The sequence below is a fragment of the Ornithorhynchus anatinus genome, chromosome 6 (genome assembly GCF_004115215.2).
Source record: "Ornithorhynchus anatinus isolate Pmale09 chromosome 6, mOrnAna1.pri.v4, whole genome shotgun sequence".
NCBI classification, from domain to species: domain Eukaryota; kingdom Metazoa; phylum Chordata; class Mammalia; order Monotremata; family Ornithorhynchidae; genus Ornithorhynchus; species Ornithorhynchus anatinus.
This window is the reverse complement of record NC_041733.1, coordinates 25,769,384-25,788,133: the sequence shown is the minus strand read 5'-3', so window position 1 is coordinate 25,788,133 and position 18,750 is coordinate 25,769,384. Positions and strand designations below refer to the sequence as shown.

Genomic DNA, 18,750 nt, shown 5'->3' with positions numbered 1-18,750 from the left:
GTTATATTGTACTTTCCCAAGTGCTTAGTCAGTGCTCTGCACACAGTAAGCAGTCAATAAATACAGTTGATTGGTAAGTCTCTTTACAGCACTATGCTGGTCATCTACATTGTAAATTGTACAGACCATCATTGGGGCTGTTTCCCTGCCACTGCCCAGTTCTCTGACCACAGATGGGACTTCTAGACCACTGCTAATATAGCCCTGGGTGGTTTATGGAATTCTCAGCAGGTCCTGGAGCTATTAATAATGATAGTACTTGTTAAGGGCTTGCTGTACGTCCCAAGCACTGTACTAAGCTCTGGGGTAGATACATGGTAATCAGGTCAGACACAATACTTGTCCCATATGTGGTTCACCATTTAAATGGGAAGGGAGGACAGGCATTTAATCCCCATTTTTTTACAGATGAGGAAACTGGGGCACAAAGAGGCTAAGTGACTTGTTCCAGGTCACACAGCAGGCAAGTGGAGAATAATAATGCTGGTATTTGTTAAGCGCTTACTATGTGCAGAGCACTATTCTAAGCGCTGGGGTAGATACAGGGTACTCAAGTTGTCCCATGTGAGGCTCACAGCTGGGATTAGAACTCCGAGCCCTGACCTCCCCCATCCTGTACTCTTAGCATCAGGTCCCACAGCTTTGTCTTCTTTCCCTTCCCCTACTTACTTGGTCTTAGGTGTCACTGCTCAGACAAATCCAGAGTATCAACCCAGGACCATAATAAGTGCAACATGTGGTGGGAGAGCAAAAGGGAGTTCAAAGACCATCCATCTTGGGAGTGGTTAAGCAAGGGACTGTGAGACATTGAGGAAGGAAATAGCTCAACACACTTCCCCCGGCTGCCTGTGGTGGTACCTTGAAGGACAGAAAATGTGGGGCCAGGTTGAGGTTGGGAGGGTGAAATGGGTTTGGTCCATTTTCAAGATGGCAGCTGTGAATAAATCAGGCATAGAATTAGATAGAGGGATCAGATTATATGTAGTCGATATGATCCATGCAGGATAATTAAGGGTGACAAAATGTATAAAGTATGTTGTCCTAAGCCAGATGTTTATAAAACAGATTTCATGGTAGTGGCTAGGTTCTCTTCTTTGATATTCATTTCGTATTATTGTTTCTTTGACTAATTGAGAACAACTACATGATGTTAGGCTGCTTAGCAGCTGCTGTTTTTTCTCTCAGAGGACTAAAGCATTTGCTGCTTGGCATTCTAGAGGAAATCTTAATTGTTTGTGAGAACTGGAGGAAGCTTCATCTCTTATATTCTTACGTTTATTGTACCCTGACAAGCACTATATTTTTTTTTTCCACAGGTTTTTGACGCTAATGACCTTTATTCCGGAGTCAATTTCTCCAAGGTGCTGAGTACACTTTTAGCTGTCAACAAAGCCACAGAAGGTAAGGAAAGGTTTCCTTATGATTTCTCTGTGATAATTTTGGTTCTACTATTCTAGGCTTCTGATCATTTCAAGATTATATCATGAGTGGTATCAGATGGTTAGTGCAATCAATCAATCAGTGGTATTTGTTGAACGCTCACGGTGTGCAGACCACTGTATTAAGCATTTGGTAGTGTACAATACAACAGAGTTGATAGATATTAAAATGGTGTTTTCAACATTATTTTTTTCCACTGTAAAATTTAAATGTAAAAATTGCTGACCTAATCTTTTTAGACCTCTTTTTTTGGTGTCCATTAAAATAGAACTACTTGATCAAAAACTGTTGAATAGCCAAATTAGCATAATAAGCGCACACAGCCTAAACATTTTCTTCTTTATTGTTTACAAAACGTAAACTCTCAATCTTGGTGTCAAGGATATGACATCTTAGATTCATTTCAGCCACACTTCCAGCGTGGCTCAGTGGAAAGAGCATGGGCTTTGGAGTCAGGGCTCATGAGTTCGAATCCCAGCTCTGCCACTTGTCGGCTGTGTGACTGTGGGCAAGTCACTTAACTTCTCTGTGCCTCAGTTCCCTCATCTGTAAAATGGGGATTAGGACTGTGAGCCCCACGTGGGACAACCTGATTCCCCTATGTCTACCCCAATGCTTAGAACAGTGCTCGGCACATAGTAAGCGCTTAACAAATACCAACATTATTATTATTATTATTATCCTCCTATGAAAGTCTCAGTTCCCTTTTCCATCTGGAAACCAGACTTTTCTGCCTGGAGAATGGGGACTGGGTCTTCTAAATGTTGCTCTGTACTTTTGGTTTATAAAGATCAACTCTGCTACTGATCAATTTAACAAGTGTAGGCTTAGGTATATGTCCTTCCATAGCATTTTTCCTCAGTTGTGGATACATGTAGTTCATGAAGTCCAGAATTTTGTATTGTAAAATATCTCAAAGCCATCAATTAGGAATAGATCATACAACTGAAGTGAGGAGCTTGCTACATAATAGTACTAAGCGAAAAAGTTCATAGAAGTTACTTTGCCTTTAAAGGATAGCCTGCTGTTTTGTGATGCCTGTGATAAAATAGCAGAGCTTGCAGTAGAGAGTTAAGCTAATTAGGGTAACTATATTTAACATGCTATGAGAGGAGACAGACACTAAAACACACCATTTTGGGGTCAGGAGGATAGTATAATGTTAACGTGATGCCATACAAATTATATGTTCCTTTGCCAAGCTCCCTTAGCACTTGCCACAGATATTTATAAAAATATAAGGAGGCAAAAGTCAAGACCCACAGCATCAAGGAAATTACTTGGAAACTGAGTTTGTCTCCTAGGAAATGTTTGCATTTTCAAGTTTTGTGGTTTATGGCCTCTGTCTCTTCAAAATAGGGAGAAAAGACACCCTTTTTTTAAAAAAAAATTTGATGCCCATCTTTTTTAAGATTGTTCCCTTTTGACCAATCTCGGCACATTGAAAACAATCAGCTTCGTACCTGACCTGATCAAGTTGCAGTTTATCAGTGTTTGATAAAGGAGAAGCAAATTAGACTGGCCTGATTTTTTTTTCTTTTAATAGGTGTACATTAGCATCAGTTTAGGCCTATTTTGTCTTTAGTGGAGCTGAGCATTTTGTGTTACCACTCATTTCTATTCCTTGTTCTATGTGGGTAAGAAAGTGGCTTATTTCCCAATGAAAAAGAGTTTGGGAATATTTTTTGAGTAAATTGCAGTAGCAGTCATTGCAGTGTCTTTGCTGGGTCAAGGACTACGTAACACTGGGGCCAAAGTTGGGTAAAAGATTATGGCATTGGAGCTAGTTTAATGACTGAAGTCTGAGGAAGAACAGTCCCATAAGTATTTCCCAGTACACTCCTCAGCTACCACCAGCAAGGTTATGTAAGAGAGCTTGGGAGCAGCTATTGTGGGTGTCCAGCTTACTAAAACTGATATGAAATTAAAGTTGCTGTGGAATGGTACACAGAGTTCTGCCTAAACATGTATTTTCACCACCTGCTTTGGATGGAATGTGGTCAGAATTAAGGCACATTCTTCCAACAATGTGTGCCTGGCAAAGTGTGATGCAGAGTGGGAAGGAACGGTTGTGTACATGCACATGATGTTGGGGTGAGTACAAAAGTGAAATTTTGCCAGAATGCGGGGTTCTGAGTGATGCAAGCCCTATGTTTTAGGGAGACTGGGAAGCATGCAGCAGTTCTGTTATAGGAGAGATGGGTGCACTTCTCAACTGGTGGGAAGTTTCTAGGTAGGCCTTGAGAGTATTTTCAGGACCCATCTTGGCGATGGTGAAATTGAAGATAGCAATGTGCCCTTACCAAAGGTGGTGGGTAGTGGCGATGGTGAAATTGAAGATAGCAATATGCCTTTACCAAAGGCGGTGGGTAGTACTGCGTAAGATGATGTCCCGAAGAGGACCAAATTCCATTAGCAGATGCCGTTCTAAACAACACTAACCCTTTGACCACCTGCTTTTCCTTTTTGAACAGATAAACCTTCTGAAAAGCCATGCCGTCGTTCATCTTCCCTTAGTGCTCCCAGTTCCCAGACATACCTAAAGAGAGTGAGTTCTAATACAGGCTCAGTGCTGCGGAGACAGTCAAAGGCGGTATGGATGCTTTCTTCTTTTCTTTTTTTAAAACGTCTGTACAACTGATTGAAGCTGCAGTGGCTTATTTATGTTTGCTTAAATCCCTATTTTTTTGTCTTTGGAAATTTTTAGTAGGTTTTTACCTCAAGTGAAGAAAAACTACTCTCACTTGAGCCTGATATAGTCTCTCTTGAGCCACATTTTTAGTTGGTGAGGTTACATGATAATTTACCGCTGCTTCACAAGCTCTTTCATTTTCTGTTATTCAGTTCTCTTTTTGGGTTCCTGTTGAGCTGTGATAGCTCATGCTTGAATTGAAACTTTTACTCTTGTTGGAGTCCTTAGCTAAGACTTGGCCACTTCTAGCTGCTTGGATAGAGGCTTCTAGAATGGTCATTCAAGAAAGAACTAACTCCTTTCACAATTCCTAACACATTTAGGCAGGACATTCAGATGTCTTCTGCCACAGATCCCTCTGGACATCAGTCTAAATGGCACACACATTGCATTTTTATTTTCATGTTTCACTCTCCCTACCCTCGTGTCTCACATCTAAAGTTTTTATCGTCTCAATATTGTCCCCAGATCTAGCTTCTTTTCTATCCAGTCCCTCTCCTCTTCCTTCAGAGAATTCCTTTTAGAAAATCCTTAAATTGATTTACACTAAGTTTCTGTGTTATTTCTGTACTTGGAGTTCACTTGTTTGGCCTTGTCAGGGGCCAAGTGTAAAAGAACACTATCAGATTGTGGTAAACCAATTCAGAATATTTCTTCCAAGTTGGGTGGTTAACACCAAGGTGGTTTCCATAGGTTACCCAGTTTTATTTTCCCTATTTCACATATCTCTCAGTTCCATGGTATTGGTTACCATCTCCTGAGCCAGCCATATAATATTAAAGGATTCCCCAAGGGATAACTGGAGCCCTTTAGGGGGAAACATTGATGCCCAATTTTATGGTCACCTTAATAATCCAGTGTGGGGGTTTTTTTTTGTTTCATTAGGAGATGACTGAAAATGGCAGTCACCAACTGGTGGTCAAGGCAAGATTCAACTTTAAACAGACCAATGAAGATGAACTGTCAGTCTCTAAAGGGGATATCATTTATGTCACTCGAGTTGAAGAAGGAGGCTGGTGGGAAGGCACATTAAATGGGAAGACAGGCTGGTTCCCTAGTAACTATGTCCGGGAAATTAAATCCACTGGTATGTGAAACTTTTTAAAAGTTTTTAGATTACTGTACTAATGTAGCACTGCTCTTTTTCTGACAGTCTTTTTCAAGGCTTAACAACAGAAGACGTTTTGTCTAAGGTTAGTGTGTATGTGACTAACAGAAGGGAATGTTATAATAATAATACAACTGAGGAGAAAACCCATCTTCAGATCTTTTTATATGAGACTATGTTTAGGTATTATCTAGACTGTGCAAACTGAAAAGCAGAGGAATTCCAAGTTTAGGCAGCAATTCCACCCTAAATGTGTCCTTTTGAGCCAGTGCTACGTATTCTTTCCTACTAATATAAGCATCTCAGTAAGATGGATATAACAAGATATGTCCAGAATCCATGCATTAGCTTCCTTTTAAAAAATGCCTCTTAAAGAAGATTCAACTTTAAACAGACCAATGAAGGACTCGAAAAACTTTGGAAGTAAATGCCTCAGAAATTTAGGTAAGATAAATAATTCAGAAAGGACCTTAAGAGAAGTGTGCCCTAATGAGAAGAGCACAGGCTTGAAAGTCAGGGGACCTGGGTTCTAATTCCTGTTCCACCACTCATTTGTTCTGTGACCATGGATAAGTCATTTAACTGTTCTTTGTCTGGTTTTCCATCTCATCAGGTAGTACTTTTGTCCTGCCTGATAAACTTGTATCTACTCCAGCGCTTTCTACAGTACCTGGCTCAGGAAGTGCTTTAACAAACACCACAAGTATTGTTATTATTATCAAGAGTTCATCTACTTCAGTAGTTTTCAATCTCTAGTTGAAGATATATTATATCACGAGACCCTTTGGTGGGAGAGGGGAGTAGCTAACACCCACAGGAGAACTTAGACCATCTATTTCAGTGACAAAGCAAGGTGTAACAAAACATCCTTGTGCATTAGCCATCTAACATTTAATTAAAGCACATGCTCTGAAGAAAGCAAAACAGCTTACCCTCATCCTCCCTTAACGAGTCAAACTCTATATTGTTTTATCTAGGGGCTTGGTGGTGTGAAAAACCATAAATTAATTTTGTACAGCCTGTAATTCTGGTTGCAGAACTTTAGGGGTGTGGACCTAATTCTACCTAGAAGCTCTGGCTGGGCTAAATGAAACCATTTGGTCATTAAGCATTCACCGATTTCCAGCACATTCAGTGTTCTCTTGTGTTTGCACAGTGGCCCAGTCCTACTCCCTTTCCTGGAGCCACTGCCCCTGGGCTTGCTGGAGTCAAGCCCTTTCATTCTAAAGCCCATAGGCTGGACCCACCCAGCAAGGGCTCTATTGCTAGTTGTTCCTTAGTTTACGGGGTGAAAGATTGGCCTTGTTCATCCCCCTGTCTCTGGGCAGGACTACAGTTCATCCAGACAGATGTTGGTTACTCTTTTCCTAAAAAATCTTCAGAGGAGGAGTCTCCCTGGGTATTGTTTTCTAACATCTCATGTACCCTATAGTCAAGACGTTTTTCTTCAGTTTAATTGCACTGTCTTCTGGCAAAATGAGGTCAGATCATTGTTCTTAAATTCTTGGAAGCTGTTGTAGTCCTCAGTGAGCCTTTTAAAAACTATATTGATGCTGGACTAATTTCTGATTGCCTATGTATGCATGCTCATTGGTATTTAAAAATGGCCTGCCCGTTTTTGAACTTCTGACTGGTCCATTTGAGCATTATCTCAGCTTCTCATTTTGCCGATTTTCATCACAGAGTCACATCTAGACCTTCTGGCGGAAAAAACTCACCTGTTCATCTGGAAATCTGAGTTTGCCATTACCCTGTTCAGTCACCTGGAGTGTTGCTTTCCTCACCTGCAAAATGGAAATAATAATAGTGTTTGCTTACCTCATAGCTAAATTTGCCTGAAGCAGACAAGTATTTGAAAAACATATACCCTTTCAGAATATAGCTTAATATGAAAGTTGTTCTTTGGAGAATGTTTGATAAATTGCCATCACACTATAAGATAGCTTCAATTTTTTTTAGCAGTAGACTAAATGAATGAGGTGGAGTCTAGATTTAAAGACTTGAAATAGGTGATTACATTTGTTTATGGTCTTAGTGGTGTCTTTTAAAAATGGCATAGCATTGACTTACAATCTCATTAAAAACAAAGAGTCAGTCTATTGAAGCAATATTGATTTGTTACCAAACTGCTACAGTGTCCTGTGATTCCCAGGTAGCCGGCTCCAGTTAAATCAGTGCTCTTTGTAACACAAACCCCATTACTCCTATATAAAAGCATACTTTCCCAAGGTATTATATACTTGGTAAATGCCAGTGATAATTAAGTGGGCAGGTTTTCATCGTCATCTTCTTCATCCTCATCAATAAATTAGAATCCTTCAGAAATTAACCTGAACATCTTAGCAATTTAAGTTGTTCCAAACTTAATATAAATGGTTAGGCACATCTTCAGAGAAATCCAGTTTTATGAACACGAAGACCATTTTTTTCTAGTGTAGCTTACGTTTAACTATTGTTAATACTCTAGACTTGGGACAGCAGTATAGGCTATTTAAAAATGGTGAGTCTCTAAGGCAGCAATACTTGTTAAATGATTTTTTTTTAACCCCTTCACCTTCTTTTATGAACCTGAAAGGCCTCAGTTGAGCAGCATTTCATGGGATCTCAGATGTGATCCCTTCTTTATTATGTCTGGGGAACACTCAAAGAGCATTTTTAACAAGCAGGGAGGGGAATATTGTTCAGTTTTTTGGGTTTTATTTGTCTCCATTAAAACTGTGCCAAAGGGCCTGAAAAGCAATTAGAGAGGATGAGGGGGACTAAAAGGTTGGTGAGGGGGACTAGGAGGGTGAGAACACCTAATAATCCATGCGGAGACCTCTTTAAATATTGCTGGGATCAGAATGGCCTCAGGAAACCAGTGAATCTGGAACCTTTTCTGATTCAAAGTAAGGAAGAAGAGATCTAATTCTTTAAGTTACTCACCAAGTGTCTGCAAAATTCAGTTTTAATAATAAATGATATGTTCATTTATAGTTTCATTTTTTTCAAAGGCAGGATTTGGGGCTAAAAGTTGTCTGTGAGACCACTCTGAGGCAATACAGATTGCATCTTGTTTTGCTGTGTCTGGTAGAGAAAATTTTCCAGATTTATGATTCTTTAGACCTGAGAAAGAAATGCTTAAAGAAATCTTTCTTCAAGATGTTTTTGAAAAGATTTATTAGATCAAATGCACCTTTCCTTATATTAGAGATGGAAATGCTTCAAGGTGCCTTGGAGAAGTAGCATTTTTCTGCCCCCACCCTGTGACCATCCCAACAGGGCCCCTCCTCTCCCTTAGAAAAAAAATAATCTGGGTACCAGAGTGAAAAGTAAGGAGAGACAGGATGCAGAGAGGTCAGCAAAGAGGCAGGTACTCAAGTGGGATATAATGAGTGCTTGGCTCAGTGTAGTAGCAGTTTGGATGGAGAGGAGAGTGCAGATTTTACCGATGTGGTGAAGGTTGAACCGACAGGATTTGATGACAGACTGAATATGTGGATCGAATGAGTGAGATGAGTTAAGGGTAACGTCAAGCTTACCAGCTTGTGAGGCAAGGTGGACGGTGATGCTGTCTGCAGTGATGGGAAAGTCAGAGAGAAGACAGGGTTTAGGTGGGAAGCTGAGGAGTTTTGTTTTGATCATGTTAAGTTGGAGATGTCAGCAGGACATCCAAGTAGAGATGTCCCGAAGGCAGGAGGAAACATGATACTGCAGAGTAGGAGAGAGGTCAGGCCTGGAGAAGTGGATTTAGGAATCACCCACCTAGAGGTGGTAGTTGAAGCCTTTAAACTGAAAGAGGTGACTTTAAACTAAAAGAGGTGGATCTTGAGACCACACCAGAGGTTGGTCCTGTGGTCTCTAGGTTCCTGATTTCCCCCAAAACTTCATCAGGTCTCCCCTTAACACTGTTCACAAGGAATATCGGTGTTTGTCTAATAAAATAGATTGTCTAAGGAGTACAATTTGAACTCACTCTTCCAGGCTAACCCTCCAGCCCTGTGGTTATTAGAGTGTCTAGTTCACTTTAAATGTGTCTGCACTGCAGATGCAGCCCTGGGCATGATTCAGATTTATAATGGCAAATCCCTCTACTTGTTTTTTTCCCTTTGCCTACTGCAGACTTTTGTGCCTTGTGCCAGTTCACAGTTCACCCCTTGATCCTGTTGTTGTTGAAAATACAGGGAACTCTTGCAGTTCTGTCCATTCTGGGGATTTTGTCAAAATGTACTTATTGTCGGGGTCCAAGGGTAGAGTGACCTCCCTTTGTATATGAACACGGATGATTTCAAGTGCAGTCTAATGTGATACATGCCAGTGTGATGGCATAAAGGAATGGAAACTCTAAGACTTGGCTTTTTTTTTAAGTTTCTTTTTAAAGTCCCAATAAGACACTTGCCCAAGAATATGAAAATCACCATTAATAGGTCCAAAGAAGTATTAATGGTATTTCCTATTTTTTCATCTACTCTTGAGTCAGGAATCATGGTAAGAGTTTTTTCTGGGATTGGTATTTTGGGGGGAAAAATGTTTTATATATTGAGTTCTGTCTGTCAATAAAGTCACTTATTCATTCATTCAGTAGTATTTATTGAGTGCTTACTATGTGCAGAGCACTATACTAAGCGCTTGGAATGTACAATTCGGCAACATAGAGACAATACCTGCCCATCGACGGGCTTACAGTCTAATCGGGGGAGACAGACATACAAAAACAAGACAACTTAATCACGATAAATAGAATCAAGGGTATATACACCTCATTAACAAAATAAATAGGGTAATAAAAATATATACAAATGAGCACAGTGCTGAGGGGAGGGGAAGGGCGGGGAGGAGCAGAGGGAAAGTGGGGGAAAGGGGGCTTAGCTGAAGGGAGGTGAAAGGGGGAACATTTAGCTAGGAAGAGATATTTTTTTTTACCAGTTTTACAATACTTCTTCCCCTATTCCTTGTTTGGACAAAGAGAAAAACCTAAAGTCTGCTTCCAGGCTTTGCAATGAAATTCCACTGGCAAAACGCTCCTTCCAAGATTGTAGTAAAATCAGAGGACAAGGGAATATCAGGAATATTCCATGTTGACTAACACTTTCAGATTAGGGGTCATTAAACACTTAGTGGACTGCAACTTCTTATAAGGAATACAGATTTATTTGTATAGTTAGAACTATTTTAGCATTTGATTAATGCCTTGGGTATTTTTAATGGGTTATTTTTTTTTCCCTTAGCTGGTCCTTGTAGAAGCCAAGGTTAAAATTCAATATTAGCTCTCTTTTGAAGCTCTGAATTTTCAGGCCTCAAGAGCGTACTGTGCATTTCTGTCATATCCAGAATGAACAATATAGGCATTGAGTGTTCTGTGGGTCAAAAATTACAGAATAGACATGAGGGATCCTACTAAGGAAAAAAAGGAACTTAGCCAATTAGAAAGGAATCTTGGTAGTCAGAAGTTTTCTTTTGAACAGTCGGATGTAAGCTGACTTTAAGTAGGGACAAAGAACCATCGCCAGTGACCTGATTTTTATCTCTTTCTGCGTCTTCAGCTATCCATCTGTAGTTATTTATTGGGCACTGAAATGAATTCAGCCACCAAGCTGTGGGTTCTCCGTGGTTATAGAGAGAATCCACTGGCAGGATCTTAACTGGAACTTTGAAATGCTAGAGTTAGCAGAACCCACTCTACCTCCTGAAGTGGGCAGATAAGTGACTGGACCTGCGAGACTTAATTTCTCTTGCACTGTTTCTGTCAGTTGAGGTTCCAGAGAGGCAATTTGAGACATCCGTCTATTGACTAGGAACAAGGTGACATTTATGCTGTCCTTAGTTGCCATGTCGCAGTGAGCTTTGAAAATCAAGAAAAGAGCACAGTTGTGTTTTGAGTTATGTTATCTTCGTTTCCTTATTTTCCTACCCTACAGTCACAAGAGAGTGCTGCATTACCTAATTGATTTACCTATTCAGCAGTTTTTTTAAAAAATTGCTTTGGTTTCTCCTTATTGTAATGCCAGTCTACTTGTTTTATTGTCTGTCTACCCTCTTCTAGACTGTGAACCCGTTGTTGGGTAGGGATTATCTATTTGTTGCCGAATAGTGCTTTCCAAGCGTTGAGTACAGTGCTTTGCACACAGTAAGTGCTCAATAAATACAACTGAATGAATGAAATTGCCAGCTGTCTAATGAAAGATCAGCTACCTGTCCATCTTCCATTTCTAGGTATCTGCAGGCCCTCGGCTACCTCTATTTATTTCTCTTTTTTTGACCTCTTGCTGGCCAAGAGGAGTAGAAAACTGGAAGCATTTGTAGTATATTTTGAGTTCCACCTGACATTTCTGCAAGTCTGTGATAATGATTACAGTGATAATTATGGTATCTGATAAGCGCTTACTATGTGTCAAGCATTGTTCTAAGCTCTGGGGTAAACCCAAGTCAATCAGGTTGGACTCAATCCCTGCCCCTTATGAGCCTCACAATCTAAGTAGGAGGGAGAACAGGTATTGAATTCCCAATTCACAGAGAAGTTAAGTGACTTGTCCGAGGTCACACAGTAGGCAAGTGGCGGAGCCAGGACTAGAGCACAGGTCCTCTGGCTCCCAGGCCTGAACTCTTTCTCATAATGCCACGCTGCTTCCTATGATGGCCCAGAAAAGGTCTTGTGGCTAAATAGATCTACTATAGCCACATTTGCGAATCACTCAGTGATACAAATCCAAAAGGCAACAAAAGGCAAGGACTCTCAGGTTTCAGCTTGAAGACAGTTATATGGTAGATCTCAGCAATCCTGTAGCATCTCTTCTTAGATTTTACAAACGAATTTGGCATCCTGGGTCACCTGTGTGGTCAAATTAAGATTCTGGCAGTTACTTAGTAAATTAATTTGCTTTGAGGGTCATCAGGATTCTGAGATCTGCTCTATGTTGGCATGGTTGGTCATGTCATTTTTGGGGGTATGTTATCAACCAATGATATTTATTGAGCTCTTACTATGTACAGGCACTTTACTAAGCACTTGGGAGAGTACAGTGCAACAGAGTTAGACACGTTCCCTGCCTACACAAGCTTCTAGTCCATTTCCCATTGCTAATGGAATGAATGAATTCATTCATTCATTAAATCGTATTTATTGAGAATTAAGAATAGGCTTCCATTCCTCTGGAAAAGCATTTTTACTCTACAGGCATACAAGCATTATCCAAAAGATTGAGAGACTGTCATTCTGCATTAGGATGACCTCATGCTAGAGACTCGCCCAAGAGGAAATGTGATGATTGTGCATCACTTTGCAGAGTCAGCTTGACAAAAAATCTGAAGGAAAAAACTTACCAGTTCGTACAAGGAAATCCTGCACACAACTAAAAGTCTTCATCGGCAATGTGGAATTGAATACTCTCATGCCTCAGTTACCTTTTCTGTAAAATGAGGATTAGGACTGTCAGCCTCATGTGAGACAGGGACTGTGTCCATCCTGATATGTTGTATCTACCCCAGCACTTAGTACAGCACATAGTAAGTGCTTAACAAATACCATTTTTAAAAGAACAAAACCTAAAGCAAGGAGGACAGCAGAAATACTTTAAGGATGCAGGAAAAGCAGCCTCAGGCAATGCAGCATTACAGCTGAAAGTTGGGAGGCCACTGCAGCAGATAGAATATATTTGCCTACGACAATTAAGAAGGGAGTGACTCTGCTCAGACAGAAGGTTTGAGAGGAGAGTGAAGCTGACGTAAATGAAAATAGGGCCAAGACAACAAGAACATCAGTTCAGAGACCATCTTCGTGAGTGCAGGTGGTGTGGATGAAACTGTCGATCCTCTGGCAGCCTTTTCAGCTATTCTCACATCCATAAACAAACTTTATTTGTTATCTTATCTTCAAATATGAAGGACAACTGATTACAGCTGTGTCTCATTATGGGAACCTGTGTGGCCTGGGTGTTGGAGGATTTGGATTCCAATTCTGGCTCTGCCACGTCTGCTGTGTGACCTTGGGCAAGTCACTTAGCTTCTGTGTGCTTCCGTCTCATCTGTATAATAGGATTAAATATCTGTTCTTCCTCCCCCATAGTCTGTGAGCTCCATGAGGGACAGAGACATTTTTGTCTATCCTAGCACTTTGTATGGTGCTTGGACCATAGTAAATGCTTATCAAATGCCACAATTATTATTTACTTATAAGCGTATATTAGAAACGGGGATGATGAGCAATATGGGTGTAAGCTTATACTTCAGAATTACAAATTCCAAAATATTAAAAAAACCCAACCATGAGTTTGGTGATAATTTTACAAAGGCAATCATAATAAAACTTTAATTGGTCTTTTTAGAGGTGTGTTATTTTCGCTGTGCTTTATAAAAATGTCTCAAATCTTCCAGTCCTAATATAAATTGAAGGAAGAGGTTATTTTGGGGGTGGGGGTGGGGAATAAAGAAGCTATTTTGAAGACCAGTTTAAAATGCCATATAAAAGACATGCATAAAGGAAGGCAGATTAATGTCTGTCGTTACTAATGAAAGTTCATGTTTTAGAGCCTAGGCACCACTATCATTTGTAAATGCTGTGTTAAGTATAAGTTTAGTATTATCATTGCTAATACTATGTTAATTGTTTAATAACTTTGTGCCTATAAGGAAAGGTTGAAAGAGACACTTATTATTTTGTATTCGGATCCCTTCTCTCATTTTGTAAATTCAGTTGGATTTCCATTGGCATGTATGCCTCTACTCATTCTAGAAGTTAATTTTTTATCATATCAGGTGCCTTAGGATTTTTAATTATGATTACAATCATTTCACTTTCTTTCACAGAAAAACCTCTTTCTCCCAAGACGTTAAAAGGAGGCGAAACTCTTCAGCTTACAAAGAATTATTATACTGTGGTGAGTTTTTTTACATTTTATTAAATGCATATTAATTACATTTTTTATTACATTTTACACCTAAAAGGATGATAAATTCAAGAATAGGCAAAGATTCAAAACAAAAGATTTTCAGAAAATGAAAAGGAAATCATTGTAAATACCAGACATAATCAATCCGTTATCCTTGCTGAGCATTTATTGTATGCAGAGCACTGAACTAAGGGGTTGGGAGAGTACAATACACTAGAGTTTTCCATCACTGTGAGTTTACCACAGTGTTAATTTTGAAAACCACTTTTAGTCAATATTTGTTTGTGATATGGTATGAAGAGGAATGGACTAAAGACTAGCAAAGCTTTCAATGTTTCTTCCACTTGCATAATTCCGTTTCAGTATCTGGGTTCAAATAATAGTTGGATTTGTCCTTGAGGTGGGCACAATGTGAAAATGCCTGTTAGCGTAGGGGAAAAGAGAAATGGTTGTGCTCTGAATGCAAACACACCAGATGTACGTGGTGAAAAGGTAAAATCAATACCGTAGCCTGATACCCAGAGCAAACTATGGTTTCAAAATAGAAGCAGCTTTGATCTGTTCAGTTGGCCTTTGCAGTTCTTTGCCTATTCCATCTGCACAGTCTTTCCCATGAACTGATTCCTAACAGAAGGGTCAATCATGGGTGCCAGCTTTTCATTTAGAGCTTGGAGTCAAACGAAGAGTGGTGTTTCCAGGCCGGGTGGGGACCAGGGAAAAATGAGAAGCAAAGCAGATGTGACAGGAGGGTGGGGATCGACTTGCAGACACTGCCCCCCCGCCAAAATACCCAAAGCCAGGGATGGGGAAATGCAGGCCCACACAGAATTAGGGAGAACCCAGGGAAAGCGACCATTGCTTGGCAGGGAACCTGTTCCTGTCTGAAGCCAGGAAAGGAGGGGAAGAATGGAGGAGCCCAGATCGACCGTTCCCTCTGAAGCCCAGAGTTGGGAGAGAGCCATGGCCCAGAGCCCAGTAGTGTCCCTTCTGAGAGCCAGGGGCAGAGTGGACAGTCAGAAAACCTGGGAAGTTTTGTCACTGGGGTTGTCACAATTCTCTGAATTTTCGTTTTTCTGTCTTTGTTTCTTCTTCAGAATCCTTGGCCCACCCACACTCTCTCTTACTGTCTCTAAAGTACTTAATTCTCAGATTTCCCTGCACCATGTTTTATCCATATGTGAAGTTCTACCAACCCGATTTGCTTGTATCCATCCCAGTACTTAGTATAGTATCTAGCACATAGTAAGCACTTAACAAATGCCACATTATTATTATTACAGTCCATAAAATCTCTGAACAAGTACATGAGCGCTGCTGATCTGTAAACTCAGTGAATCTAATGGAACTTGCATAGTAGCCCTTCTATAAAATTGTATATATAATGTAATAAGGGCAATTTGGAATTTTAGTTCAGGATTTTTTTTCTTTACAAAAGAGACACTATAGACTCTGATCAAAGAAGTCGTTTTGGCTAAATATTATTGACCTTACTTTTTTATGAAGGCACAATTGGTTAACCTGAGAGAAAGAATTCTGTGATTCAACCGTGTGCCAGGGTTGAAAGCTTTCAATGAACAGAATTAATTCCTAACTAATACAGGCCCTTAGGACCCTATATCATGTTCTCCACATCTACTCGAGTGCTCGTAAATTACCCACCTTGATGATCATCCAATGATGGATTCTTGACTTTTTAAAGGTTTCGGTTTTATCTTACACTGTATTGCACATAACCAATTAGTGGCTTGTATTTAGCATGTGACATATGTGGTGTGGCTAATCCCAGATAGTGCTGGTTATCTGGAAACCACTATTGTGGATGTGGGAATCCATCTCTCATTTTGGAATTGGTTGGCTGAGGGTGACTGAAGAAAGCTTTTATAAGAACCAGGTGCTTTGGCTTTCCCTAACATGCTTAAAACTTCCCGTCACCCCCACCCAAAAAGGTTTCATCCCATTACATTTTCCCATTAATCTTTCTTTGATTTCTAGCTTTTGATGGTTTCCTTTTTCCGTGGTAACTGACCCTCTGCCGGACCCACTGGATCCCATTCGTCTTAGTAATCAGAATGAATTAGAGTATGCAGCATTTGGCTGTTATGGGATAACAGTAGGTTTAGCATGTTTGACTTTGGGTAAAACATTTTATGGCATTTTTTTTTTTAACTTAGACTTCAGTAACAAAGTAATAGGCATCAGTTTCTGCCTTAGTACCTCTGGATGTTTTGTGCAGTTGAGAGCATGGTTTAGTGGAAAGCACAAACATCTCAGAATCTTGATAAATTGATTAATTGATTAGGGTGTTTATCAGGTCTTGATATTAAGGTGATACTACCTTTGCTGTTAGAAGGTAACTTCTCAATAACTGCTCCCAGTATGGGAGAAAATATACCAAAATCTCTTCAATAGCCAGATGCTTTTCACTGTCCAGACTGATGTTTCTCATTTGCCATCTGTGAAGATCTAGTAATATTATTTTTTTGTGAAGGTAAACTCTGAAAAAAAGTTCCAACAATCTAAAAAAAGGAGGAATGAGCTCTTATGCCTCCAAAAAGCAAGTCAGAATTGTAATGAGTTATTCTTGAGTGTGATTTTTTTTCATTAATTAAAAATTGACTGAAAAACTCCTCATGGCAAACAAGGTTTTGTTGGAATTAGCATAATGAGAAGCACTGTGGTCTAGTGGAAGGAGCATAGCACCGAGAGTTAGGAGACCTGCTTTCTAATACCTGCTCTTCCACTTGCTTGCTGTTTGTCTTTGGTTAAATCACTTGACTTCTTTGTGCCTCAGTTTCCTCAACTCCAAAATGGAAACTAAACAGCTGGTCTCGCTCCTGTTTAGGCTGTGAGCTCCATGTTGGACAGGGACTGAATCTGACATGATTATCTTGTATCTACTCCAGTGCTTAGTACAGTGTTTGGCTCATAGTAAGCATTTACCAAAATTAATAATTGAGAATTTTGAGAGTGCTGATTTGATTTTGTGAACGTGAATTTTTGAGTTTTGCATTATTCTACCCCTGAGACTTTATTTTTATGGTTTTTGCTAAACGCTTACTATTTGCCAGGCACTGAACTAAGTGCTGGGGTAGTTACAAACTAATAAGATTGGATACAGTCTCTGTCCCAGATGGGGCTCATAGTCTTAATCCCCATTTTATAGATGAGGTAACTGAGGCATGGAGAAGTGAAGTGTCTTGCCCAGGGTCACACAGCAGAAAAGTGGTGGAGTCAGTATTAGGACCCAAGTCCTTGATTCCCATTGCTCATCTTGATGCTAACCTTCTCACTGTGCCTTCTCACATATCTCGCTGTCGACCTCTGGACCATGTCCTACCTCTGGCCTGGAACGCCCTCCTTCGTCAAATCCGCCAGACAATTACTCTCTCCCCTTTCAAAGCCTTACTGAAGGCACATCTCCTCCAATAGGCCTTCCCAGACTAAGCCCCACTTCTCCTCATCTCCCACTCCCTTCTGCGTCATCCTGACTTGCTCCCTTTGTTCTTCCCCCCTCTCCCCATCCCATAGCATTTATGTAGATATCCATAATTTAATTTGTTTATATTGATGTTTGTTTACTTGTATTGAAGTCTGTCTTCCCCCCTCTAGACTGTAAGCTCTTTGTGGGCGGGAATTTTCTCTTTTTATCGCTGTATTGTACTTTTCCAAGCACTTAGTATTCTGCACATGATAAGTGCTCAATAAATAGGATTGAATGAGTGAATCAGTGATAGGGTTGGCGTCAGGCATTTTTTTTCAGGCATTTTTTTTTCGTTTTGTTCTCTTAACAATCTGTTTTGGTTTTTTGATAGAGAGATTTCAGTATGAATTGGAATGGCCAGTAGGAAAAGAATGATTTTTCTGGGTGGATGCTGTCTATAGTTGGGAAGAAGGCTCTACACCTTGCCAACTTTTTGTGTGTCATCCCAGCTTGTCTTTCCAGTAGGGGGCCCCCTCTCGTCATGTTTCTATCAGGGCCCTTTTTCCACCTTCAGCCTGACTCTGCCTTCATGAATCATAACACTCTGCTTTGTAACCACTTGAAGCTTGAATTGTATGGACTGATTTGGAGAAGTTGTTTGCATATGTGTACTTTCCATTTTTTTTTCAAAGTTTTTTTCAAGTCACTGTTCCAAGAATAATTACTTTCATTAAAATTTTGATCAAATGGGCCGGATGCTATTTCGGGTCTCTAAAAACTTAGATCTTTAGCAGGGTATATCTTAAATTCCCTTGTACCGACTTTGACATTCCGAGTCGGAAATTGAAACCAGACATGTAGCAGAGTTGTTGTTTTTGTTTTTTTTTTTTTTTAAAGTACCAGTTGATAATGCTACTGAAGTGGAGTTAAAACTTTGAAAGGTGTTCCCTGAGAATCCCAGGATTCTCTAAATTCTATTAATGCAGCCAATCCTAAATTATTCAGAGGATGATTTTCCAGTTTGTGCAGGAGCACCATAATTTTGCTGCTTTTCTTCATTCTTTGTGATCAATTTTATTCCTTGTTAGTAACTCTTCCACAGGATGGATACAGCCACATTAAAGAAGACGGAACACAAATCCACTCATTTGGTTATTTTTTAGCAGCTTTTAGTAACGGTTTTTTTTAGAGAGAAATGGTTAATGCTATGGACTAAAATGAGGTT

At 40.0% G+C, this 18,750-nt stretch overlaps 1 protein-coding gene across 3 annotated transcripts in view; it reads left to right on the top strand.

The window, feature by feature from the left end:
- ARHGEF6 (Rac/Cdc42 guanine nucleotide exchange factor 6) overlaps window positions 1–18,750 on the top strand; it is an 84,510-nt gene that overhangs the window by 23,168 nt on the left and 42,592 nt on the right. For all 3 annotated transcript variants that reach the window (XM_029067667.2, XM_007666016.4, XM_029067668.2), the window contains 4 exons: window positions 1,317–1,401; window positions 3,915–4,033; window positions 5,018–5,219; window positions 14,022–14,092. In XM_029067667.2, the coding sequence (XP_028923500.1) occupies window positions 1,317–1,401; window positions 3,915–4,033; window positions 5,018–5,219; window positions 14,022–14,092 (477 nt within the window). The remainder of the gene's footprint in view (window positions 1–1,316; window positions 1,402–3,914; window positions 4,034–5,017; window positions 5,220–14,021; window positions 14,093–18,750) is intronic.